This window comes from Dermacentor albipictus, chromosome 7 (genome assembly GCF_038994185.2).
Source record: "Dermacentor albipictus isolate Rhodes 1998 colony chromosome 7, USDA_Dalb.pri_finalv2, whole genome shotgun sequence".
NCBI lineage: Eukaryota > Metazoa > Arthropoda > Arachnida > Ixodida > Ixodidae > Dermacentor > Dermacentor albipictus.
This window is the reverse complement of record NC_091827.1, coordinates 26,149,596-26,176,399: the sequence shown is the minus strand read 5'-3', so window position 1 is coordinate 26,176,399 and position 26,804 is coordinate 26,149,596. Positions and strand designations below refer to the sequence as shown.

Sequence of the window (26,804 nt, the reverse complement as noted above, 5' to 3'; positions counted from 1 at the left end):
TATTGAGATGACTCAAGGTACTGTTAGACAGGTAATATTGGGAATTAGACTAACATCTGAGCCAGAAGATTACTTCTCACCTTCCCTTATATTTATGAAATTTCAAGCACATTTTCTGAAACATCTTGCAGAAGACGAACTAATTCGAAACTGCATTAGATGGTAGTACTTTAAGTTCCAAACACTGCTATGTCATCAGTGTAAAAATATCTTTTTCATCATTTTGTTTCAGTTAGTATTTCTTCTGAAGACATATTTGCACGTTGCTCTCTTGTCTTGCCTTCTTCATCTATTTGGCTTCCTTCACTCTATCTTTTCTACCTTAAGTTCTTATTGCAATGGGGATGAACTAACACAGCCTGTGTAAGTGAGTCATACAAACTTTTAAGACGTTTCCTCTCTCTCCCTCTCTCTCTCTCTCCCGTCTTCCATCATGTAGAAGAGCATTGGTCAACAGTTCAAGGCAGCCATCCAGATTATGAACCTGCCTCCAATGTTCCGGCCTCAGAAGATGGCTGTAGAAGAAGACGATGCCGTGGCCAATGCCGGCCTGCCCACCCTCTTTGGCCAGGAGCAGGCATAAATGCCCACTTTCTGTCATCTGCTTGCGACATTCCTCGCCTTAGGCCATCGCATTTCTCTACTTACGGGACAAGGCATGAGGTTTCATCATGAACCGTGAAACCTTCAGAGTGTGGAACTTCTGCATGCGCCGACAGATCTGGGATGCTATTATTTTGCCGCGGAGTTTTATAGAGAGATCAGTCATTGGAACATTAGCGCTACAGTTGTTCGATGACCACGGAAGCAATGAGCAGTGCATGCTCTGGAATGACATTTGTTGACTCGCGTACTGCAATATAGCTGATGAATTCGTCTGGTTCTGTGAGATTATTCTCGTCTGCTCATTCTGAGTTCGCCCTTTTTCTTCTAAGTCGGTGTGATCACAGGATTGCCACGAATTTGCACATAATCTTACACATGTTTTAATTTGACAGCCCTTCACACATAAGTTTTGTAACAAAGTGCTAATGCTGCCGTTTGTGGACAATGCTGTTATTGAATGAGCAGACAATGACAGTTTACAAAAAAAAAAAACCTCAGAAACTTGCATGCTTTTGACAGTTAAAAGTGTGCCAGACATTTCTGGGGATAGGTATGCTTAGTATGTTCTCTATAGAACATATGTTAGTAACATATAGCAGTGGCTTTCTCGTAAAAAAAAAAATGGCATTTCAGCAGCCAGAAAGAGCCATATCGCTCACCAAGCAATCAGCCAAGCCAAGCCAATGCTTGTTAACTTCTCATCATTTCCATGCTTGTTGAAAACAGGCTGAAGTAACCCACACAGATGCCCATGCCGCATTTTTCTATCTAGGGTTAACTCTGTGGGGTTAAAGAATTTGGGCCATCACATCCTGAATGTCACACGCAACATGAGATTACTGTGAAATCTCGTTCCATTAAGGTTTCCAGATGGTTTAGATGTTCTCTTAAGGTGCTGACAGTAGTCACTAGGGTAAGAGTTTAGATGTGCACTGGGTGTGACAGCTCGTCACAGATTACTATTTCTCATCTTGAAACGAATTTTGAATGGCCAACTTCACGTTATTTTGTGTGGCAGCTCAGTAGCTTTGAACCAGTAACATTGTCACGAAGCAGACATGAAAGTTGCCTGCAGAGAAATGGTAGCTTTGTACAGAAAAATAGCCATGGAGGGAATGCATTGAAGGTTGATCACAGGGCAAAGGCTCTGTGTCAACATGCTTTGCATGTCACATTGCAGAATGTAGTTGCTGTGAAACACGGCTGCAGGGATATTTCTGGAATATTAGCACAGAGTTCATTTTTTGTTTTGTGAAGGAATTCTATTGGAATCTTGTTCAGTCGGGCCATATGTTTACAGCTAGGCTTTGGTATGCGGGGCCAGTTCATGACTTAACCAAAGGATAGTCGTGAATGAAATGAATGCATCAAGGGTTGTTTGCATTCATGACAGGAGCTCAATTTAATCTGTGCCACGGTTCTTTCGAAGTGGTTATGAAACCACACCTCATGTTTTCTTCGCACCACTATGTCTGTGCCATGATGAATATTAAGTTAAAATGCCTTGTTATACTAATTCACTTGTATAAGATTATCCATGTTGTTACACTCAACTTGTTTGCACATTCAATGCACATTTCTCGAACTGGCGTGAAGTGCTGCTCTTGTAATTTTTTGTCTGATGCACGAGTTTTGTTTATTTTGTCTGCAGAGCATGTAGATGGGGCTGTGAGGATCACTGAGTTATCAATTAGGCCACCTCGTAACGCAGTCCTTTTGATTGTGTGAAGTGTTTGAGTTACTGGCAATTGGAGTCGCAGTTTCTCTAGTGAAGGTTTCTTTAGAATGCAAACAGAGCAGCTCATGTACCAAATTTTGTAAGAGCTACGATGACATTTTTAAGCAAACTTGATAAGAAAATTATTTTCACAAAACTTGGTACTCGAATTGCTCCATTCACAGTCAAAGAAAGCTATTCAGTGAATCTGCGTCTGGTCATACTGAAGATGTGTTTATGTGAAATATATTAAAACAGAGATAAGGTATCAAGCTAACTTAGTGCCCGGAATTTGTAACAGCCTTCATTTCCTCTAGTGCACTTGCTGCAGCAGCCACTGTACATCCTCGTCAGATGGTGTTTGTCTTCCAGGGTCACATATTGAAGCTGAGCTGTTGGGTGTGTTGCCAGAACACTAAAATTGCTTGTCGATATTGGAAGGGCGTGCCCAAGCCAAAGCTCGTGACCTGTATTCTAACCTAAATTTTACAGGGGTCAGACTTCAAGAAAGTGATGGTTCTTGAGCCAATCTGGCTGGCAACTTATGGAAAAGAGCCACTTTTCATTTTCCTTCTCTTTGTTATTTCCAACCAAACATGGGAATTACTGAATAGGTGGCAGGCATTACGTTTTAAATTTCAAGTTTATTAGCATAAATGCATATGCAACATGCAAAGATCAAACATAGTATGTTTTCACGAGTAGGCTGAAAAGCGAAGATTGTGAGAGCACCTTTAATCATAATTAGGTAAAATTTAAATGCAACATTCATTGTGTGATCAGAACTTCAAAAGTGTTGCAGGGTGAGTCATGTCACCACTTCTTCAGGTGTCTCGCGCTCAACGATGGGTTTAAGTTTCAGCTACGTAACATGCCATCATCAAGTTTACTCCACTGTATGGTGCTATGGCAGCTTGAAGTGCTCCATTGAGTTGTCTTAACTGTGTTTGTGTGTGCATCCAAAGCAACAGTAATTGAAATGTGCCCATAACGAAGTACTTTGAAATATGTCCTTAATGCGTGCGCATCAAGCCAGGTGTGAAAGTTCTCAGGCCATTTTTTTATCCTGCATCACATTTGTCAAGCGACTTAAGTCCTTGTAGGATCTATACAATTATCCACAAAACTTTGTGGGACAGACGAGGAAGAGACTGAGGAGACATTGTTTCAATTGTGGAAAGACGAAGGAATGATGACAGAAGGTTGGCAACTTTGGCGTGCAGCCTTGGAGTATGCCCTAGGATGGTAATCAACACAGATGCAAAAAATAAAAGATCAGCACAAGTGACCACAGATGAGCAACACTGTGGCATGCAGTGTTGTAGTTTACGAACATAGCCATAACTTAACTGGCACATGTCATTCCTACTCTTAGTGATCATTCAGTGGGCAATTGTTGCTTGGGAATAATTATCTGCTTTATCTTACATTGAGTCATGTTCATTCTGAAAGCGATAGATGAAGCTTGGAACAATTTTTTTATTGCTGCAGGGAATAATGCCATACCAAACTACCATAAGAAAAAAGTGATAAAAATAAGTCAGCATGTTTGCTATTGCCATGTTTCTGAACTGCAGGGCTGCATGTCACTTCATCGTTCGATGTTCATCAGTTACCTGTCCTAATAACTTCACTGTGTTTGTTTCCACAGCACTCAATTTCTGAACTCGCACTTAGACTGCGAAGAAATTATTTCTTATTGGCTCCCTTAACAGAGACGTTATTTTAGTTTTGTTAACGTTTTCTTTTTTTTCATCGTTTTAAGAGTATGTGTGAGGTTGAAGCACATAAATCATGAGGTGATAAGCCGTTGGGCACATCGTTTTGATGTATTCTGAAGCTGTGTTAACTTTTCAAAGACAAGTAGATATACCCAGCCAGTCGGGCAAAATTTGTTGTTTGCAGTTGTTTATGTTGCATTGTAAATTCCTTCCCAGATATTACCAGTTCTTTATTCATGTTAAGCATTATTCAAGTGTTTACAGATGTTTTCACTGTGTATCATCTGCAATAGAAGCATATTTTTGTACATTCTTGCTTTTTTGACATAAACCATCGTCGTGTGTTACCTTAGGAGAACCTGTAAAAGTGAACGCTTTTAGTGGATATGCTTTAGTCCTGTGCCGAAAACGTGCAGTGTGATAATAATAGAGCTGCGGGCGAGTTTGTTGTTGCTGAATTGTGTGACTGTCGTTTGCACGTGCCGTGTAGTTTTTCCCACCCTGTTCATAATCGTGTCTAAACGTGTGTGCAAGTATTGGCCTTGTTTTTTTCGATTTGAGGAGCTGCGTCGCTGCAGTATGTTTCTGCATTTTCATCATTGCAGCTGCGGAACAGCGGTGTGTTAATACAGCCATGTGTGCTTGCAATAAAACATCTGAAGTCAATAATTTTCCATGTTTAAGATTTTAATCGTTTCGGTTTTTCTCGAGTCAACTTGCGCAGCTTTGTATGGAGTACCTTGAGTGTGCAATTCCAGTGTGCAGTGAAAGGCTAAGCATTTGTTACGGCTAGCCGGAGCCGAGGTAACAGCAAGGTTATGCTCAAGGACGCGGCAATTTTGTATCCAAAAAAGTGTCGGCCACCTATCCCGGAGATAGCGCAGCTCGAAAAGCCTTTGCTTCGTGCACCGCATGCGGTCGCTCGCCCCTAGAGGGCTCGGAAATGGCTATGAAGGCTAGCTCGGGGTTCTGAAAGCTCAGACGCGGGCTACCCTAGCTGCGTAGAAAGTAGGGCCAATATTAGGCCAGTGTTGAGCTGTGTTGGTCCTACATCGGGCAACTTTGGTGCAGCATTGCCATTAGAGGGCTACTTGGGTCGGTGCCGAGAGAAGCAGACCTACTCGAGAAGTCTCCCTTGTTCTTGGGCGTGCTAGGCGGCCACACGCGATGAAGTATTGTACTCCGCAAGAGAAACTCCTCATGACCTTCACGAGGTATTTCAACATGGACCTCTCGAACCTGGTCAGCCAGTGATTTTGCCCCGTTACACGAGCAAGTGTTTGGCGTCACCCTGACACCTGATTAGATCAAGCAGGCCAGGTGCCAGTGTGGCGCCGCCCCGTTTCAGGGGGATGCCAAATGTCTAAGAATACTCATCATCACCACTTAATTTATTGAAAGGCTTATAACAACTACTGTCAGTTCTGAGCGTCTCTCGTGTTATTTGAAATGGCTGACCGGCGCAAAAAACCCGCGCGTTTATTAAATGATGAGGATATTAAAAAATTGCATGATGTAGAAAGTCGAGAACTTATTTTGACTACACAGATTAGAATTAGATTACTCTGACGTTGATTACATGGTGTCAAGAGACAATGGCAGCGTCAAAGAGGCTATGTTGCCTGAGGAACAATCATCCTAATTAAAATCATTGTGTCCAAATTTTCATTTGAATTCTCAAATTATAAAAAAAAGTTAAGATGTCCAGGTAAGCATTGCCTATAAATATCATTTGAATTAAATGCCTGTTAATGTGTTAAACAGAAACGGAATGTGCTGCACTTCGGAAAAAAAAAACACCCGCCACCCAAAGGTTTCATGTCCCTTCAATAAAATCTGCTGAAGCCAAAATAGTATGAATGGTCTTAAAATCGGGTGTATGGGGAACCAGCGCTGCATAGACGGCGCGTCGAAAAGGGTGCGTTGCACGCCGCCCTGGCGACGAAACGCGGCATATTCCAGCCGCTCTAGCAGACGACACGTCCGCGGCCGTTTCATAGTTCGCATGTTTCCGTTTTCGCGCCGCTTCAAGTGGACAGTTTTCGTAAGGAAGCTAGCGCCATCAAGTGAAGAAATGACGAAAGAAGCTTTTTAAGCTTTATATATTTTTCACAGTGTGTCGCGGCGAGCACGTGCGTTTATTTAACGGTTGCGCCGTGTGCCGTTCTCGTGCTTGTGTGGCAGCCTCCCTCGTAAATCTAGCAGCTACGGCGCCGGTCTTGCTGCGCTATGGTTTCGGAAGTATTAGTTGGCCTGAAGACATTCCATACTTCTCTGGCTAGACATTAGAAATCCTGATGTTACTTCGCCACAGCAGTCAATGGAGAAGAAAGCTTTAGCGCATCAACTGACTCGGGCAAGCAAAGGTTTGAGTGCTCGGCTGCTTGATACGTAACAACCCTGGCTACATTTAGCACTAATTACATAAATTTACCGGATGCATCTCAGCGCCGAGTCCTCATCCGCATGCGCATTTTTAAAAACACATAGGCGGCTTAGTCGCGCGTGCGCCGGCAGTATGCGCACACAACTCGTATTACAAGGCAGCTTCCCTCCCACATAATTCTTGGCAATGAATGGATAATATTTACCTTTCGTATCTTTCGCTTGGTGCGGTGGCGTTGGAAGGGACTTGGCGGTGGTATTGCGAAGGAAAAATGGTTGGTACATATGCCGGATGGTGCATGCTATTGCTCATTTTGTTTCCGACGAAATGCCGACTGCAGATTCTGCTGTTTGGCACTGGCTGCCACGGCTGACCGTCTTCACTATCGAATAAACCAAGCACACACGCGAAATTCGATTTAGAAACCAGCCCGACACCGCTTGACAGGGCGACAAGACGGGAACTTCCTCCGTTCGCCTGACTTCTTGGATCCGACGCCGCCGCCGTTCTCGTTCGTAGGGTTTAGATGGAAAGACGCAGAAGGATACATCCTCCCTCATGCCGACGTAGTTTTTACACTTGTATACGCAACAGTACCGTCGGCGTCCTTTTGTTTTCCTTCGACTTTCAGCGTACGCAACGCCGCTACCAGTAGCAATTTTCGTCCGCGGGAGCGGCTGCACTGTGCACGTTCTGACCGCCAGGGTGGCGCTGCAGGCGTCGTGAAAACTCCAGCGCTGGTGCCCCATAGGAGAGCATATGTGCTGCACTTGCGAGTTCCCTTCTCAAGTAGCAGTAATAGTAGTACTATCGAGCCCCATCGTTACAATGTCTTGTACGACACGGAAATATTTTCGTTATATCCGATATTCGTTATAAGCATGAATTCGTGCCATGTTGATATCGGCAAGTACTTTATATTTGCTTTGTCATATCCGATAAGTTCTTATATCCGCGTTCGATTTATAGAGGTCTGACTGTAGTAGTAGTCGGAAGAGGGCTTTAATTATCTTGGCGGGAAATGTATAGCATGTACATACAGGGCGTTTCAGCAAACACTTTCGAATATTCTTAAAGGTTGCCTGCGGCAGGATATCACAATTCTGGTTCATGAAGTGGTCTACTTGAAGAGGTGCCCATGATTTTCACGACATATTGGAATGCATAATCGACTAATAAACAAAAGTCACTAATTATCTTTTTATCTAGTTAAATTATGGCCCATATTGCATTTTACAAATTCTAGCCTTTGAGTTCACAAGGCGGATCCACTTGGAACGAATTATCAGGATGACACCAGTTTCGAAATATTAATTTCCGGACTTTGTTAATATATTGGCGTTCCAGTCAATTTTATGCATGAATTCATAAAACGACGTATCGTTAAGAAAGTAACTGGAACGCCAATGCATTTCTCCACAGAGTTCGGGAATTAATATCTCTAAACTGGTGTCATCCTGCGAATTCGTTCCAAGTGAATCTGCCTTGCGAACTCCACTGCTAAAATTTGTAAATTTCAATATGGGCTATAAGGTAATTAAAGTTAATCAGTGAATTTTAGTTAATTAGCTAATTATGCATTTCAATTTTTAGCACAAGTAATGTCTGCCTCTTCGAGTAGACCAACTCATGAACTAAAATTGTGCTATCAGCCGTAAGCAATCTTTAAAAAACTGTGAAAGCATTCGCTGAAACACCCGGTATACACTGTATAATTTTAAGCTATTTCTGTGGTGTTGCTTTCGACACAGTATACATATTAAAATTGCTCAAGTTAGTAATCAGACAAGTGATTACGAATTTCGTTTTTTTTTTACCAAAATAATCAGATGATTGATCTTAATGCAACATTTGAAGCCCGTTATCTGACGAGTTCATAACCACTTCCGCACCTGCAAGAAGCCGAGGCTGCTAATTTTTTCGCAGCGAGCATGAAGCAAGCGTTACCCGCTTTTTGTTCGCCCATCGGTGAGGTGTGAACAGTCACCTACGTCACTCGATCAGAGTTTTCTTCTACGTCAGTGACGTCACTCAGGGGCATCTGCTAAGGGCGCGTAACAGTTGCACTCTTCGGCAGCTCAGTTTCAGATTTTCTGGCAGGAATTGATTGCGCTGCAGAAATTAGAAGCGTCAGTTTTTTGCGTGTCTGGAAATGTTTATGAACTCGCACTGAGTTTGCTGCTGTTCGTTTTCGTGGCTATAGTTTTTACATTTCGCTTCAGCTTATTGCTATATGAACCACTACAGACGTGTGAAGATCATTGTTCGTAGCTTCTCTTCCTTCTTATATTTTCTTACCGATTCTCTGTCTCTTTCTATTCTACCTCCTGCTCCCCCCGTATTTACGGGTGAATGGTGAGGTTCGAGATGGCACATAGATACCGTGGAGTCTGGAGGAGCACTTCTTGTTGGGCCAATTGGTGATTCATACGATCGCCTCTGTGTGTGTGTGTCTTAAAAAAACGTCTTTTTAGGCATTCAAGCACAGAAGTAACTGGAACGCCAATGCATTTCTCCGCAAAGTTCTGGAATTAATATCTCGAAACTGGTGTCATCCTGAGTATTCGATCCAAGTGGGTCCGCCTTGCGAACTCCGCTGCTAAAATCTTTAAATTGCAATATGAGACATAAGGTAATTGGTTGGAAATGTAATTAGTGAATCTTTGTTAATTAGTGGATTTGCATTTCATTTTTTTGTGTGTGTAAGTAGTGTCCACCGCTTCGAATACACAACCTCATGAGCTAGAATTGAGCTGTCTGCCACAGGCAACATTTTAGAATTTCCGAAAGTGTTTACTCAAACACTCTATATATACTTGCTCACTTGTGGCCAATCCTTTAGAATGTGTATGTTTAAATGCATCTAGATATGTGTGCATTTGCCTGTACTCTATCCGCTACTGTTGCTACATAGCTAAAACAGACAAGCTTAATTCACGTCATTGAGATTCCATCGTTACGCTATTGCGAATAATCTGCATGTTTTTCGTTTATACATTTGTCCTTTCTTTTGTCTTCCTTGGCTCCTTTCCTTCTACTATCTTGCTTCTTCCTCTCTCTGTCTCTGTCTATCTCGTATTTGAGTGTTTCATACGCTTGAAATATGGCACCTGATGTCGTTATGAAAGGCAGCCGGTATGAGGATGACGGGTATCAACCACGTGGTTTTCGACGCTCTAGCAAGTCGGTCGTTGTAACCCATAGAGTTAGTAGAACAACTCTAGAGGAAAAGCTGGGCCGGAAAAGTGGGAACCTCTAGGGCGCCGCCCTGTTGCTACTGGTCAATGTGGCCAGCGCAATTACTATTGAAAGAGCTGAAAACAAGTACAGGTCACTTAATGCTTTGTCATCTAAAAACGCATACCTGATGGCTTTATGAAGGTGGAACGTTATATTAAATTTACAGAAAGCGATCGCTAAGTCCATGACTTATGTAAATCACGATGTACGCATTCATGCAATAAAGGATGACACGAATTTCGGTTTCGAATCTGTTTTTTGGTTGCATAGTAGTTTCGTATAGTTTAGGTTTGACATGCGATCGCGCGTCGACATCGGACGCTATGACACACTCGTTCGTGCCTTATGTGCCACCGAAGCCCCGAAGTGCTCTGGCATATACCTTCACATGTAAGTAAACGAATGTATCTCCTTGTTGAGAGTGTCACGCGAGTAGGCGGCTCTTGTGGTGCATCACAATCGTTTGAGAAGCGTCACATTAGTGCATTTTTATGCATGCGGAGCGGGGTTTTTATTTGCAGGTTTCCCTTCAGTAGGAAATTGCTGGACAGGCAGACCAGCGCACCGGAATTGTACTGGCGAAGCCACAAGCAACTCAAAGAATCTGTTTAATTGTTGCACTTTGAACAATCATGCTTCTACAAAGGCCACAGCAGAAAAACAGCCTGATGCCGAATATTTCTGTGCCACGAAGTAATCAAGAGGCGAGTGCCTATAATGCGGACGAAATCGAGTGCATCGAGACTTAGAACGACAGAAAGCTGAACTAGTTGGTAAGGATTCATTATGCAAAACAGAGGTGAGGCGTGCAGACAGGACACAAGAGTAGAGAAGTGGGCGGCGCTTGTGTTGTTTGCTTGTAAATACTCTACTCTCGTGTCCTGTCTGCACGCCTCACCTCCGTTTTGCATAACGAGTGCATCAACCCACATATTGATAGCGTAGGCGTTTTATTAACTGTGTAATGTTTCCAACACTTCCTTGCATGCCATTTCATGTGGAATATATTTTCTGGTCACAAATGTGTGCAGCGAATCAATTTGCATGATCGACTCCGCGCCTGTGGGACCGTTCACTTGCACTTGATGCTGAGTCTTTTACATGTATCCATAAACTGCAGATATGCACATCAGGCCCCTGCAAGCATTTTCAAAATTCAATTATTTTAGACAACAGGCACATATGCAATACTGACATAATCCCGAATACCACACGTTTCCCTTTTATGCAGATATGCAATGGCAAGCCCTTCCATGTGTTCCAAAAGTAAAATTTAAGCTCTAAATTAAAGAAGATATTTCTAGTCAGAAACAAGCAAAAATGGTGACTGCAGAGTATCAGAAGCCCAAGGTACAGAAATTGTGAGAAGTGTCGAATGATTTCAAGGAAAGAGTCGTATTTGAAAATGCAAGACTCTTTAGTGGAGGTCAAGCAAGTCAATATAGGTAGAATACTCTGCAAAATTATGCGAGTGAGGGGATGTCAAACAGTGGGTCAGGAAATGCATTGTTTTTCTGCTAAACAAGAGCTGATTGCCATTACATAAGTCACTTCAGCATCATGATAAATTCAGAAATAAACCAAAAAACAAGACACGCAAAAATAAAAAAAAAAAACATTTAATGATGCTCTCTCCACACTGGGATAAATAAAAACAAACACATCACATCTAATGTGGACATATCAGATGCCTTGTGAAACACTAAAGGAACAATTCAGTTTCGAGCTATGGCACTTGCCACATAGATGTGGGGGGGCCTTGCACCAATAGTGATAGTTACCACTGCATTTAGAAATTGAAAGCATTCGTGCAGACAAGGATGATTCTTTCTATTCTTGGCTACCACTTCAAATGCCTCCACCAAGTGTTACAATGCTGCACGCAGCCATACTAAGGATCTCGCAGCAACACCTGCAGGTAAAAAGCAGAAGCAGTCAAAGTGCTGGTGTGTTCTGGACACTATGTTTGAAAACATTTAGGCAAGAAGAGTGCAAGAAGCAGACATAACAACTGCATTTATTTCCATAATTCCCCATTTAAATGGCCTTTTCTTTTTGCTTAGACAATGCCTACGCCTAGCCACAGCAGCTCCCTCATACAGACTCCGCAAGCCAAGAGGCCGTGGAGCCAAATGCAGGTAAGAGGCAATAAGCAATAGCACTGGTATTGACATTCATCTAATTTCTTTTTATTTCGTTTAGGCAGCCAGCACACCTCGAACAGCCACCTTGACTGCAGGTGTGTCACCCTAGTCGCCAAGGAAACATTTGAGGGAAAGTGACAGGCAATGTGAACAGCCACTTCTCCATGTAAACAATACTCTTTCTCTCGAATGACTCCTACGCCTCGCCACGCCAGCACACTTGTGCACAAAGATGCCGCAGAGGCACGTGCAGGTCAGAGGCAAGAAGCAGTGGCACTGGTGTCGACTTTTACCCAATTTCTTTTTCTTACACTGAGGCAGCCAGCACACCTCGAACAGCCACCTTGAGTGCGGGTGTGTCAGTAGATTCCTGTTGTACATATGCTCATAATAAACTTCAGTAAACTTGAACTTCATAATAAACTTGAAGGCAAATGGGACATTGATGCATTGTATTTTTTAACATTTATTGTACACATACAATATATGTTATACTTTGCAGTGCTACAGAGCGTATTTTGAAGCTTCCCCCTATATTTTGCACCTTTAATTACGTATGTGTTGTGTGGCCCTCAATGCAGTTCACGTTGTAGCAGCTGCTTTGTCTGTATCACACATTGGCTTAAGCTCGTGATATCCACATACTTCTCTCACATATACAAAATAAAGTTCTATGTAGTCCTCAAGTGTTACAACAAAATATGAAAGTAAACAATCTGATCGTGGAATTGTGTTTATTACAGTGATTCCTATGACAGTTACTGACAAGTTGACAACTTGAACTGGTCAATCGGTCCATAGCCTCCTCTATTTTTCAAAAATAAAGGAGGCTATGATCCGTCATGGCAAGGAATTGTATGTATACACAAAAAAGGGGGTATGTGTGTGTGTTTGTAGTGGGGGTATAGGATTAGGGCGGTACGAAAAAATGTACCAACACCGTCCTCTAGACCCATTCCGTTAAGGTACCGTAACAAAGCGTATTATGCATAAAGTTCGTACAATGAACTCTGATATTACTACACACGCCAGGCGACGCGAGCTACATTTGTCATGAGGCATTCGCCCTCCATATTATTTTGGTTAATCTTGCTCCCTGCACCGAGGCAAAAGAAAGATCATGGGCGCGGGTGCCTTTAAAGTATCTCGACCTTGCGAGGCACTGCTGCGCGTGCCAGGGGAGCTGTCCGTGCGAACACTCCCTGGCACACACCTGCCTCGGCGGCACCAACCTATGTAACGTTCTGCTTCGAGCTTTGATCCCCCCACTGTCCCTTGGGTGCCCTGCAGTTCCTGCACCGCCTGCTTTATTATAATCTCAGGCGCTCTCCTGAGACTTCCGTTTGTCGGTTACATGTGCCCTACAGCTGTGTCAGTACTTAAAATGAAAAAACCCGATCTATCGTCGCGACGATAGATCGCGAAAGCGGCTTTTGCAACATACCGCGCACGTGCGAAGAGAATTACGGAACACCAACGAGGAATCTGACCACAGCTTCGAGCTCGTAACCTCGTCGAGTGACACTCCTGCAACAGGCGTGACCGCTGAAAACCGCATACCGCCGGAAACTTCAACAGGATCATCCCTCGGTTGCATAACTGCCACCTGTACGGCCAACATGGACCACACCCACACCGTCCCGCAACACAGAATAAAGAACCAACTTATAAAACCCTAACACACACCTGCTGCACGCACACATCACGACTGCACAAGCGAGACGCCATGCTGCTACGCTGCTACTGTTGCCGGATTAAAACTGACTAGTGTCACCAAGTCTAGCAAGCGTCTCAGGAGCTGGCAACCTCGGCGCGTAGCAACATGGCGGCGCTCTTGAGGTTCCCGATTTTAATGCATGGGCCCTATGGGTAGCTTGTCCTCTAGAGTCAGTACAGTAACTCTATGTTGTAACCGCACCAACTTACCGATTGACGGCGCCACTTTCCTGTTCCCTCTAAAGCCCCTCAATCTCCCAAAGTAGCGCCATTCACTTCTCTCCTCCTCCGCTCGGCGCGGCCTCGACGGTGGCGCCGCCGGCAGTGGGCCTGCCGTAGCAGACGACGGCTAACACGCTACGGGAGAAAATCTGCGGAAAAGTTCGTTCGAGTCCTGCGGAGCAGTTTTTTCAATCTAGATCTTGCTTTGTCAGTCGGTAACTGGCCTTAAGAATGTCGTGTTGGATTTGCGGAAGAAATAGAGAAAAACACCATTATTCAAGGCGTATTTAAGGCGTAAAGCGCGCACACGTTGAAAGTTCGTGTTGCTGAAACACGACACAAGCACGCGGTGTGCTCAGACACGCGAGTAATTACCAGAGTTTCAGGTTTTGACAGCGCGAAAGTATGTGCACGTGGTTTCGTAGGTTAATTTACGTACCTGCAGGATGCTTTTGTTCGGCCGGCGCGTGAGAGATTCCGACTGTCTGCGGTCAGCAATGCCTGGCAGCAGGGCCGTTTCTGTTCCGCGCCTTTTACAGATGTACGTAGCTCATGCACAGGTTGTGGTGGCCATGAGCAACGTTTTCACACATAGGCGGTATAGATAATTTTAACAACTTACCAGCATATGAAATCGTTATTTATTTATTACAGTGCAAATGGCTAGAATTTGATAGAAAAGAAAGAAGGAACTTGATGGGACAACTGGAAAGAGGTTCAGAAAATAATTATCCCCCTCCCTCATTGGCACCAGCAACACTTTTGTTGAAGTGCTAATTTTATCTCTGTATACTACGTGCGTCTGTATTCTTTTGCGTTGTAAGTTTTCACAAGGAAGCAGTGTTGCGTTAACTGGAACAGTCAAGGCACACAAGACAGAAGAAAAGTTGATTCTTGGGTTTTACATCCCAACACCAGGATCTCATAAGGCACGCCATAACGGGGGCTCTGGATTAATTTTTTTTGCAGCTGGGGTTCTTTAACGCACCCCCAATGCACTGGACACGGGCCCGTTTTGACACGGGCGTCAAAAGAAGAGGTTGGAGGAGCCGTGTCACTTAACAAAGCCGCGCGTTCTTTGCCACTTGCTCGAAGTCAGCCCGCCCGATCTTGTGAATCCACACTTTTCTTCGTTTTGCGTTGCGCCCGGCGGATGGTAAAACAAAAAGCTTTTTGCCGTCACTGGGTCTGTTGTGGCAACCGTAGGCGCAGCAGCACGGCATCGCAATTAAGCACTCGGCCCTAACACATTGTATAAAACTACCGCGCTCCTTCAAACCGCCTGCCGTACTTCGTCGCGGAGGCCCAAAAATGGGGGTCGCAGGCCCAAGATTGGGGGTCGCAGCGCGCTGGAAAGAAAAGATATACAAAAGCGCGGCGCCTGCTCTGCGCCGGAAAGAAAAAAATATACAAAAGCGCGGGGCCCGCTTTCACGTGACACAGATTGGCCAATGGGGGAGCGGAGGAGGCTGGGGCGACAGGAGGAGTGAAGGAGGAAGCGCCTGGGTGAGCGGGGTGGCGGAAAGATCTAAGAATGGCGCTACTTTTGGAAAATTGAGGGGCTTTAGTTCCCTCCGCCTTGTCCTTTGTGCCCATCATCTGTCTACTGCTGACCTCGCCGAACCGCACGCTCTCACGCGCGTCGTCTGCTACACGCGCTACGTCGCTGTCGTCTGCTGCTCCACGCTTGGAACGACGCCAACAGAGTGCCATGTATGTACAGAAGAGGCGTGGCACCTTTGACACCTGCGGCGGCGGTGAGATTAATGCTATCCGAGAGGCGGATGCACGTCGCGTAATGTCGACGTGCGGTGGAGGAGAAACCAAACCCGACCGACGCGGCGGGAAAGTAATAGTCGTGCGCGAGCTAGCGAGCGAAGCGTGGTTCTGAGTGTAGTAATAGGTATCGTCTGTTCTGGATATCGCGCGTCGTCTGCTGCCGAAGCGCGCACCGCTCGCATCGTCTGCTGCTGCGGCTGCCGCTGTTCATGCATTCCCGGTTATTATTTTTTTTTCCTTCTTTATTTTCTGAACCACCTCGTCGTCGACGCTTGACGGAAGGAGGGGGGGGAGGGGGGGCGTGCCGGACCGCACCCCTCGGTCTCCCGTGGTTCATCGGTTACACGCCCCGCTGCGACTTCCGGACGCGGGACCCCCGGCGGAGCAGACGTAAAGTTCTACTGCGCGTCGCAGCAGTGAGCAGCTAAATCAGCGACGGCTCGTTTTCAACGTTTTGCCCGCCCGGGCGGGATATAACAGGTGGGCCAGGCCAGGCCCACGCGCACGCGGGCAGCAGCCGCCGCCGCCGGCGTGCAGCTAGCTCTGCGTGGGCTGTCTCCTTCGACGCGTACTTCAACGGCCGGCAGCCCAAGGCCCCTTTCGCATGGGAGTCGTGTAGGTATACGTACACCGGACGAGAGCGCGCGCTCACGCGTGCCTGTGTGTGCCTTCGAGAAGTGGCCGTCGTCTGGAAGGAGGACGTTGTGTGTGACGCTATCGCCAGATGCGGACGGATGCTGTCCCGGCTTCGAAGACCGGGCTGCTGAACGGCGACTCCGGTACGTAACAACAACACTTCGGGACTGTGGCGCTCGCGGGACCGTCCTGTTCGTGGAAGTTTCTGTGAAAAAACGTTCCCGCAGCAGGATTCGGCAACTACGTCACTGGGACTGTGCGTACTGTGTCAACTGCCTGGTGCACGATTACGGATGTGAATGTGCGTTCTTCTAAGTGCGGAGTTTCGTTTCGACTTGGAAGGAAAATCGAAAAATTCAAATTTGAAAGATCGCCTCCACGCAGTTCACTACTGATGGCCACCAAGTCTTCCATCATGGGCAAGTAGACTCGTTCGTCGAATGGCAGAAGTGCTGTAGGTCGCAGTCGTCGAAATACGAGGGGCTCCTCAAATTCTTAAGCATGTAGGATACGTGTACGTTGGTTCAATACCCTTATTTTGATATTCGTAACAACATATTCGTGGGTCGTACGTTGGTTGCTGCAAAGTGATCCGTTTCCTGCTAAAAGCTCGTTTCCTGAGCCGCTGTGAGAATACCGCTTGCAATTATAGTAGCGGATAACGAGGAACAGATCGAACCAGGTCTATGTTTAGCGGTGATCAGTCACGGCACGACTTGTACGTCGCCGGAGGATTGCGAAAACGAGGAGTCTGGCTTCCAAGGTCGAGGTAAGCGGGAAAGTCATCTTCATTCTCCCATTAAATTAATGTGTTGACGCGTCAGTCGTAGAAATTGTTTGAGTACCGGACGTGCCGATATGTAGCTGCTAAAGCGCATATAGATATTGAGATGCTAAAAAACGATAGAACTGTAAAATAGTGCATGAAACAGGTTGACACCGTTGGAAAGCGTTCTGCTAGCACTAATTGAACATATATAACTCAAGGTTAATCAATATTCCTTAGTAGCTCGTCTTTCTATATATCAGCGTACTATGCATAGGCAGCGTGCTGAAAGTGGTGCGCGTTGATTGCACCTTATAAGAAAACTACGTACGTTCGCAATTAACTGTATGCTCTTTTTTTTTCATTTCGAATGTCCATGTAAGCCATTCCTGTGTACTCTTTTAATCAATACAGCAATGACCCACAAAGGAATATTCCCACCGTGACGATGCAGTTGGCTGACACCCTGACCATATATGAGCGGGTCGTCAACTTCGCGTCATATGGGACGCATGTCGCATGCCTGAAGCAACGGAATGAACCCACCTCTGCGCTATGAATTCCGAGGTTAGAGAACAGCGGTTTCGCCATGCAACGTCATTCGATATTTCCAGTCGTCGAATAAGCGTGAACACCGATCACGCGCCCGATGGGTGCTGTTCGTGAATTTCAGAAACGTATGTGTCCGTGAGTAGTACAGCGTTCCACACTTTTTCACGGAAACGTAGATGCTTCGTGCACCATTAGCCGGCTTTATGCAGACCTAAGTGTACCTTTCTGCAGAGAATCTATAGGCTTTCGACGGACATGAGAGGTTACGGGAATGTTCACTATACAATCTGGCATATGGCCGCGACCTGCCGCATCGTCTTGTTCAAACCCACTTCCCCGAAAGCGACCGCTGCTGTGGTGACCAACCCGTATTCCGTGGACACCCATCTGTCGCTTTCTTCGTGTGTTTGACCTTGTCTAAAGGGTCTTGCGAAGTCTAACTGTTCGTGGCAGTTACTACTAAGATACTCTGCGGTACAAGTCGGCATGACTCGTATCGTGATCGAAAAGTTCGTTGACCGATAGGTATTCCCCTTTTTTCCGGAATTTCTCTCAAAGTCAAAACTCGTAGTGCTGTATGGTGGCCGAGTGTTGTACTGAGTGCATGTGCTTAACGGTGCAATTCAGCGCGGACTCGCATGTTGACGGCAAAGCTGAAGCCCCGTAGCACCTTGCTATATAATAGCGACCGTCGTCCATATCTGTTGCCTCCTTCATATAAGTCGACCTTTACTGGAAAGTCTTAAGAAAAGTTTCAAAACTCCTGTGTAGCGTTGGACTGTAACTAACGCTGCGATCCGGCATGGCTCGCCTCGGGATCGGAAAGTTGAAGCCCACCGCCCTGCTAGCAACCGTCGCCGTTCTGGGCCTCTACTACGTCCTGCTCAAGACTTCGCTGGCTCCCGGGACATTGCGACAGACGCGTCAATTCAAACCGAAACGGCGCAGCGTGCAGTCGTGCGTGCACGACCCAATTCCGTGTCCCCGACTGCACTACACCCACGGGTGGCTGGGAGACGGCAACGACGCGACCCGCAACTCGACGTGGCTGATCGACCTGCGCGACTTCGCCTACCTGCTGGACGCGCCGCCGTGCAGCGTCGCCCCGGGTCGCGACACCGCGTTGCTGGTCCTCGTGCACTCGGCCGCGGCCCACTTCGCCGAGCGTGACGTCATCCGCAGCACGTGGGGCGCCGGATGGCCGAGGAGCAACGTGACGACCAGGGTCGTCTTCATGCTGGCCAGGACGCCCGGGGACCCGGCGCTCGAAGAGCGGATGGAACGCGAGAACCGCAGGTCAGTGGCTGCAGGAGACGGTGCTGGGTTTCCTTTTATACACTATAAGATTAGTCAAACTCGATCGCCGTAATTATTCTTTAGTATCTTTACATAATTAGAAAAGAGTGCTCCAACTCGACAAACTTTATAGTTCTACTCTGTCACCCTCATGAACCTTTCACGCGGCGAATTCTGTCACCTCATTGTATAGGACGGTGCATACACTGAAGGACTCTACCATTGCACGCCGTTGGCCATGAGTCAGAAGGCACAGTGCCCAATATTTTTTTTTAACTTATGCCTTTTCTTCGCATTTATCATTCTCTCTTTCTCTCCCCAATACCCTTCCACACGCAGAGTAGCGTGTCAGGGATGTCTACATGCCGGCTAAAATGCCTGCCTTTCATTAAAGGGTTCTGTCTCTCCCTTCTTTGGTATCTTTGCTAGGCCTAACCGTTTTCCACGGATGATTGATTAACCTTTTGCTGGAATAATGTGTACGTCATTCGCGGTGTCATTTCGGTTGTTCGGGCCTGTCGGTCTGGCCGCCGTCTTGTCGAATTGCCGTGCGGGTCACGTGGTGCATGGCACGTGCGAAACCACGTGGGCGCGCGCCACTTTCCGTTAGGTCCCAGACGCAAGCACGAAATGCGCGAATGACAATCAAACCTTAGCGCCGTCTTTTTCGTCGTATACTTACCCCTGCCCCTCCTCACCTACCTCTGCATTCATTTCTCCTCATCGTATTCTTCCCTCAACAAGCATCAAACGTCGGCTTCGTCCTCTTGACGTCACTGCATCGCGTGACTTGCAGTTTTCATTTTCGCATAGCGTGTGGACGGCGCAGGGCATATAACCATTGCATGAGATTTCACGCTGAATAGGATGAAAAACCGCGACAATTGAACGCATCGTATTTAGTTTAATAGCATTTAATTAACGGCTTCGCATCACATATATATTTTAACGCGTTCATTGCATGGATCTGCACTGTTCATTTTTTTTTTAGAAAACATTCGTGTACCGGTCGTGCTGCTGTCCTTTCAGCGATTGCTACTCAGTCAATAATGATTGGAAGGGGGAAAAAAAGCAAGAAGGAAATTTAACAGGGATTTCACCAGCATCGGAAGCTCGTTCCGATATCTTGGGCAGTCATACCCATCAGGTACGCAAGAGAGTCCGCATCAGTTTTTTTCGTTTTTTTTTTTTCATTTATGCAGTATCCCTACGTACATGCGGAATCCATATTTGCACAGGAACCTGATTGCAGAAAGTTCAACACGGTCGCCATATGGAGGCCGCGCTATGAAGACTGTTTGAAAACAACAAAGCTCGCAGTAAACTAGACCAACTTTCCTTATCGAAACAAACACTAGGTGTTCTTTCTTATGCCATAATAATAATAATAATAATAATAATAATAATAATAATAATAATAATAATAATAATAATAATAATAATAATAATAATAATAATAATAATAATAATAATAATAATAATATCTAGGCATCTGCCGTTTTCGCATGATAGGTTATGTGGGCTAGGTGCACATTATTACCAGCAAGGAAAAAATTGAGCAATAATATTGTTAATTGCGTAAAATGTTCTAATTGGCTTGTTTATAATTGCTCGTCTTCGGGCACATGCTCCAATAGTGAATTTCAAAACAAGGAGTAGTGAAGTCCTGTGAGTTTAGTAGAGATCCTGAGACTACCACCACTTTCTAGATACCCGTTCGCAAGGTCTACTAAAGAAGCCCTCGGCGTTCCTGTTAATAAAATACGCCAACGTATTTTTTAGCACATGTTCATGTCTCATAGCTCGAAAGTGGCGCTACTCGTATAATTTTTGTTACCTAGACGTCACTTCACTACTGTTCTACTTCAATTTTACGATTTGCAGCATTAAAGTTGGTAATGAAAAAGTTGATTAGCACGTCTAAGTAATCAGTGAAATTATCGCTGAATTTTTCCCAGCTGCGAATTTCCGCATAGCCACCGTACCCTGCCGGTAGAAATACCACGGGCCTAGACGCGACAGTCTTGACAAGAAAACACGGGTGGTATACATACATCGAAGCCTGCGCTCTGCACATAAGAACAACAGAATATGCTAATATGTCTGGAGAACATGGACATACGAAAGGCTAAGACGAAAGAAAATGAAATTTATCAAAGACGCACTCGGTGTGGTCCCAGCCTGTACTTCCGCGATGTATCGCTCGGGTACCGGACCTTGTCGTCCTTTCAAGCATTTGCGCGATCCCCTCCCCCCCCCCCGCCCCCCCTCCCGTTGTCCAGAGATGGCGCCTGCAGCAGCTAGCAGACGACGCCGGCATGTCGTCTGCACCGCAGAACTTCCCTTGTCGTCTGCGACAGGAGCTTCTGCGTCGATATCATGAAGGCTGCGAGCTAACCTTATGGTATAAATAGAAGAAGCGTAGTCTACGTCTTTGAAGATCACTTTTTCGCAGCGTGTGTTTGAATGCGACTGCCACTGAATGCCGTCTCCTGAACTCGACTGCCGTCGAATAAGCGAAGCTTGCAAACTAATTTGCCGTAGTAAACCATCACCAAACGAATGTTCTTGTTTTGGATATACGCATGCACATACATGCACACTGTACGCCGCGATGTCCTTCTGCATGTCAAACAGGTATACTCCGGATTCGTGATATGTATACGTCAGAAAAACAGCTCGTGACTCGAAGAACATTGACCTCTCCGCACTTGCTTGCGCAGTGCTGTCCACCACATTGCGCGATATTGAACAGACTCGTGTAAGGGCCGCGATTTTTTTTTCCATAATTGGAAAAGTCGCGTGCCACTATATATATATATATATATATATATATATATATATATATATATATATATATATATATATATATATATATATATATATATATATATATATATATATATATATATACATATACATATACATATATATATATATATATATATATATATATATATATATATATATATATATATATATATATATATATATATATATAGTGGCACGCGACTCACTGAAAGCAAGGCCAGAGGTGACCAGCCGACGCAACATATCCAGCTGCAGTGTTGTCATTATGTATTATTTGTTTTGAACACATATATGCAATTAACAGGAAAGGGAAAGCGAGGAGCAGGCTGGCAACTGCCACCGAAAGGGGCACAACGCTTGCCTACTCTTCCGAAGGGAGGCGACAGCAACGCATAATTGGAAGTAGGAAGGAGTGGAGGAAAGGGGAAAGGAAGAGCAAAAGGACAAATCTAAAGAATAAAGTAGAACGCACAGTGCAGATCACACACAGTAGGGCCGGTCACTGATGGTCACGCTACCACAGAATGTTGAATAGAATAGTTTCGACGCTACAAACGTGAGCCTAAGTTGTTAACTCTAGAAAAGTTTGTAGAGCGCGAGGAGCCTGATCACGTTTAGACGCACGACCACTGGGTATACAAACATTCGTCGAGTGTCGTACAATGCAGGCCAAATCGCAAATGCGATGTAAAGCAAGCGAAATGTACCCCTATGCTTCATATATGACGAGAGCTGCCTATACAAACTGAAAACGAAGCCTTAAGTGGCTTGCGGTGAAGCCCAGTTCCGGTTTCCTGCCTGGGGTTTTCCCTGTTTCTGAAAAAATTGCCGCAGAATATATCTTTTAATTTTTGTTGATTATGTTTATTCCAGATGTGTTTTGCATATTTGCATAGAAAACACAATTTTTTTTCTGGGTTTTATATGTCTCGTCATTAAAGGGTTATATTACAGGCGAGTTCGGGGTATGTCCGACCTGCCTGACGATGATCGTACTGCTTTTATAGTGCACAAGCCTGTTCGTTGGGTTATAACCGCGGGACTATAATTACTTGACTTCTTTCTATTTCCTCTTTCCCTCACGCCCAGTGTAGGCTAGCAAACCGGACTGCCTTTCCTTTCTTTGCTATCTCTCTCTCTCTCTCTGATCATTGAGGCGCCCTCCCCTGATTTCCCCGCCTCGTCACAGGTACGGCGACACGGTCCAGGGAAACTTCGTGGACTCGTACCGCAACCTGACGTACAAGCACGTGATGGCGCTGCGGTGGGCCTCGACGCGATGCGGTTCCGCCGCCATGGTGCTCAAGATGGACGACGACATCTTCGTGCACGTCTTCCAGCTGGCCGCCATACTGGACAAGGTGGCGGCGTCGGCGTCGCTGAAGCCCAAGGTCCTCTTCTGCTACGTGCAGAAGCAGATGCCCATCTCCAGGAGCGTGGGTGAGGATCCACAGAGGGCTATCCATGTCCCATAGATATGTATGTAGCTTACGCTTGCCAATCGCAATAGATATCTCCTGGTTGCCGCTGGGCGCCCGTATTCCAGACTCGTTGGGTGCATACATGAAACGAACGCATCAACAAATAAGTAAATAAAATAATTACTAAATAATTGCTTAACTAATTAATTAATTAGCTGTGTTAGTGTTAACTTCAATATCATAAAGTGCTGACCTGTATATAAAGGGCTCCCGGAATGAACCGTGACAGGGATATCATTTAGCAGAACCCCGCATATGTGTGCAAAGTGCTCGAGAGTGCCGTGTCATGTCGCTAGGAATCTGGTCACCAAAGGTGAAGCGGACTCAGATCTAAGTGAATGCGCTAAAATTACGTCGATGTGACACGAACTGCAGCCGGTGGAAACGAAAATATGTGCTTTAGTTAGCCCTAAATTGACGCGTTTCATTCCGTCAGCACTGTATACCTGGAGTGGTAGCCGACAAACTATAGCTGCCGGCACAAAATGAGCTGCATATACATTTTAGCATCGGGGAAAGATGAAGTGAACAAAACTTAAACAAGGTGAACTTTTGGTTTTTATGCCTGTGCTATACTCCGGGTTTTGTACTTATAGATCAATGAGCGCAATGGCGCGAGCCTTTTTGTCACGCGGCAGTTGGCGTTTGCACCGTATAAAGCCGCTGCTTAAAAATTGAAAGTGCACAGTGGGGTATGAGGGGCGCCGTTGTAGAGCTGGCCCAGATTTATTTCGACCACCCGACCTAAAGCAGGCCAGCGTTCTTGCACTTCGTCGCCATCGAAATGCGACCGCCGGGAATCGAACCATGGACCTCTTGCTCAGCAGCAGTACGCTGTAGCCATTCCATTAGTACGCTGTAGCCATGTCAATGACTAAGCCATTAGGTGTCGTTTAATTTCGTTCTGTGAATTGCAGCTGAAGCGGTACGTGTATTACCGCGAGAGCGTTAAGGGCACCGTGTCGCTGGAAATCCGGTGTTCGGACGTCGTTCCCGCAAAAAGATTTTCGTACCACCGATACTCAGGCCCTCAATGTGGCGCAAGGAAGCAAGTCAACTAATTGAATTTCTCGAGCTAAAATACCTAGAAAAGCCGTGAAGTACGACTTACACACAACCTATGTACATACATGATAGCGTCGGATTGTAATTTGAATATACGAGAAAACATAATTCTGTTACGCGAAGGCTCATAGAAGCCCCCTTTTCCAATCATAGACTGGCCACGATGTCCGCCATTTGCGCACGCCGGCGCGTGAGTATCTCGGGGGCCACGGAATGGAGCGCCCGAATCCTGGCAATACCTCCAGATGGCGCTCGCCCACGCAAGAGGCCGCGTTTCTACCAGAAAGCCCGCCTTCGTGTATAGCGTTCGCGGCCAACGTTTCCCGGTAAATATTACGGTTACATGCGCTCTAGTTGCCGGGAGGTGTGAGGAGCAGTCAGGGATGTTTGAATGTTATCGCGTTGCACTTTTAAAGGCGAAGCTTAAGCGTCCTCCGTGTTTTTTTTTTTTTTTAGTTAGAGCTTTGTACCTGAAGCCGTGACGCGCCGTGGGCACTGCAGAAAGAGGCAACGTGTTGTGAGCCCTGAAGCTTTTCTTTCTTTAGCTTCGGGGATGCGACGAGAGAGCATGGAATTTGTTCATACTCTCGCGTCCATATACGCTGCGTCGTCACAACCACTAGCGCCATTTTGTAAAGCCTTAAGTATTTTATTTCTTTATAAGCTTCTAGCAAATCACTCCGTGAGACTTCTGCAACGGTGGCCGGCGGACACCAGATGACTAGGCGAGTCAGCTCAGCTATCGCTGCGAACGTACAGTTAATTTCCCCTACGCTTTCATCGACTTTATTGTCTGTACGCTCCCACAAGATTATCTTGCTTATCTGTTCGCCGACTTCCCATCACACGTTTACCACCTGCAGGCAGCAAGTGGAAGGTCGCGGAGAGCGAGTACCCGGGCTCCTTCTTCGAGGACTACTGTTCCGGCTGGGCCTACCTGGCCGACATGGCCGCCGTCCGGGCCATGGTGACCGAGGCCCAGTACCGCCCTTACTTCTGGGTCGACGACGTCCACGTCACCGGCACCCTGGCTCGGATGGCCGGCGTCTCTCGGTCCAGGATCAACCACAAGTACACGACCGAGGCGGACTCCCTGGCCCTGTGGGCCAAGCCCGGAGACCCGAGGGACTCCGGGCTGCTGGACTGGGGCTACGCCTTCGGACCGACGTGGGGTGACGTGGCGCTCGTGGCGAGGGCGCACCGCAAGGCCCTCTGGTGTCGGAGACGCGCTTGCAAGTGCTGCTTCAAGGCGGTCAGTGCGAACGCTGGCGGCGCCACCAACGGCAGTTCGGCCAAGAACGGCGTGGTCGGCAGGGCCGTGGTGAAACCCTTGTCCGGAGTCTAGTCATTCATTTCTTGTTTTGTTTTATGTTGTGGACGACTCGGACTTGTTTTTTTGAGCAGTGCTGAAAGGCACGGGTTTCAGTCCGCCGGCTAGCTGCATATGGGCGGCCAAGTGAAAGTGCGAGGTCGATTGATCAAAGACTCTGCTTCGTATGAGAAAGTGCAGAGTGTTGCGGTTTTGAAAATTGATCGGCAAGGCCGTGGTGAAACCCTTGTCCGGAGTCTAGTCATTCGTTTCTTGTTTTGTTTTGTTTTGTTTTGTGTCGTAGATGACTCGGACTTGTTGTCTGAACAGTGCTGAAATGCATGGGACTCAGTCCGAGGGGCTAGCTTTAAATGGGCGGCCAAGTGAATGTGCGAGATCGATTGATCAAGGACTATGCTTCGTATGGAGAAAGTGCACAGTGCTGCGGTTTTGAATGTTTTCGGCGCCATGCATCAAGCCCATCAGGTGTGCCTATCGGATGGATCGAGGGGTGCGAAAGGGAGCAACAGTCAGACACACCTGCCCTCTGACACTGACCGATCAGCGTCTGCAGCGTCAGACGTTCAAGGTGCCCCGATACTTGATGCTTCTCGCTACCGTTGTTGGTGTTGTCGAGAGCTACTGCAGATTGAAAGCGGCTCGCAAACAATTTTGTTGCTTCTTATGCCTTCGAGAAACCTACCGTGCTCGTATCACCACTCGTCTGGGTTGTGATGTGCGTTCCGTTGCCTCACTGAGAAATGGATGCCATGATATAACTTTCCTTCTTTTTTCCCCCTTTCCTAAGATATAATGTTGCGCACTTGCCGAGCGAGACGTTCACTATAAACGCGTGTCTGGGGCGTTACAGCTGTATTTCATAGATACGAAGTGATTGCTGCCTGCTGGACAGGCTTTTTGTCGCGACAAGTGCTCATCGTGGCAGCCTATATATAGCTGGAAGACGACGCATCGTATGCTGAAAATGAATTCTAAGCGCGATCTCCGCCGCAACATGGGAGCGAGACGTACACTCGCAGCTCTCAAGTGTTTTTAGCACGGCCACCTCGCACCCGTGATGAAAAATAAACGTTGTTGTTGACCGTGTGGCGTTATTTCGGAGGTTGCATCTTGTCCCATGCACGTACAGTCGCGGACAGAATATTATGGACCATGAAATCTAGGAAAAAGCTGAATATCTCAGCAACCTCACAACGCAATCTGGTATTTGCATTTTGGACCTCGACTAGAATATATGCTAACAACGTTGTCGTGGGCAGTTTTACCGGTTACTGCTACAGGCTGCTCGGGAATTGAACGTTTTCGGAGATCCCGTGGTCCATTTTATTCTGTCCGC

General features: G+C 46.3%; 2 protein-coding genes and 1 long non-coding RNA gene across 3 annotated transcripts in view; all 3 read left to right on the top strand.

Annotated features, from left to right (window-relative positions):
• LOC139047763 (exportin-5-like) overlaps positions 1-4,713 on the top strand; it is a 46,197-nt gene extending 41,484 nt beyond the window's left edge. The window contains exon 33 of the mRNA XM_070521791.1: positions 440-4,713. Coding sequence (XP_070377892.1) covers positions 440-583 — 144 coding nt within the window. The 3' untranslated portion in view covers positions 584-4,713. The remainder of the gene's footprint in view (positions 1-439) is intronic.
• A 6,104-nt stretch (positions 4,714-10,817) lies between these two features.
• LOC139047762 (uncharacterized) lies at positions 10,818-12,225 on the top strand. The gene is made up of 2 exons (XR_011507349.1): positions 10,818-11,808; positions 11,873-12,225. It is a non-coding gene; the product is annotated as an uncharacterized lncRNA (long non-coding RNA).
• Positions 12,226-15,286: 3,061 nt separating this feature from the next.
• On the top strand, positions 15,287-26,581 carry LOC139047761 (beta-1,3-galactosyltransferase 1-like). The gene is made up of 3 exons (XM_070521790.1): positions 15,287-18,781; positions 22,782-23,032; positions 25,002-26,581. The coding sequence occupies exons 1-3, from the start codon at positions 18,288-18,290 to the stop codon at positions 25,481-25,483; spliced, it is 1,227 nt and encodes a 408-aa protein (XP_070377891.1). The 5' UTR covers positions 15,287-18,287; the 3' UTR covers positions 25,484-26,581.
• The last annotated feature ends 223 nt before the right edge of the window (positions 26,582-26,804 follow it).

Coding starts and splice junctions, on each gene's coding strand:
- LOC139047761 (XM_070521790.1), top strand. CDS start 18,288: ATGGCTCGCCTCGGGATCGGAAAGTTGAAGCCCACCGCCCTGCTAGCA. Junction 18,782..22,781: donor ATGGAACGCGAGAACCGCAG/GTCAGTGGCTGC, acceptor GCCTCGTCACAG/GTACGGCGACACGGTCCAGG. Junction 23,033..25,001: donor GCCCATCTCCAGGAGCGTGG/GTGAGGATCCAC, acceptor TACCACCTGCAG/GCAGCAAGTGGAAGGTCGCG.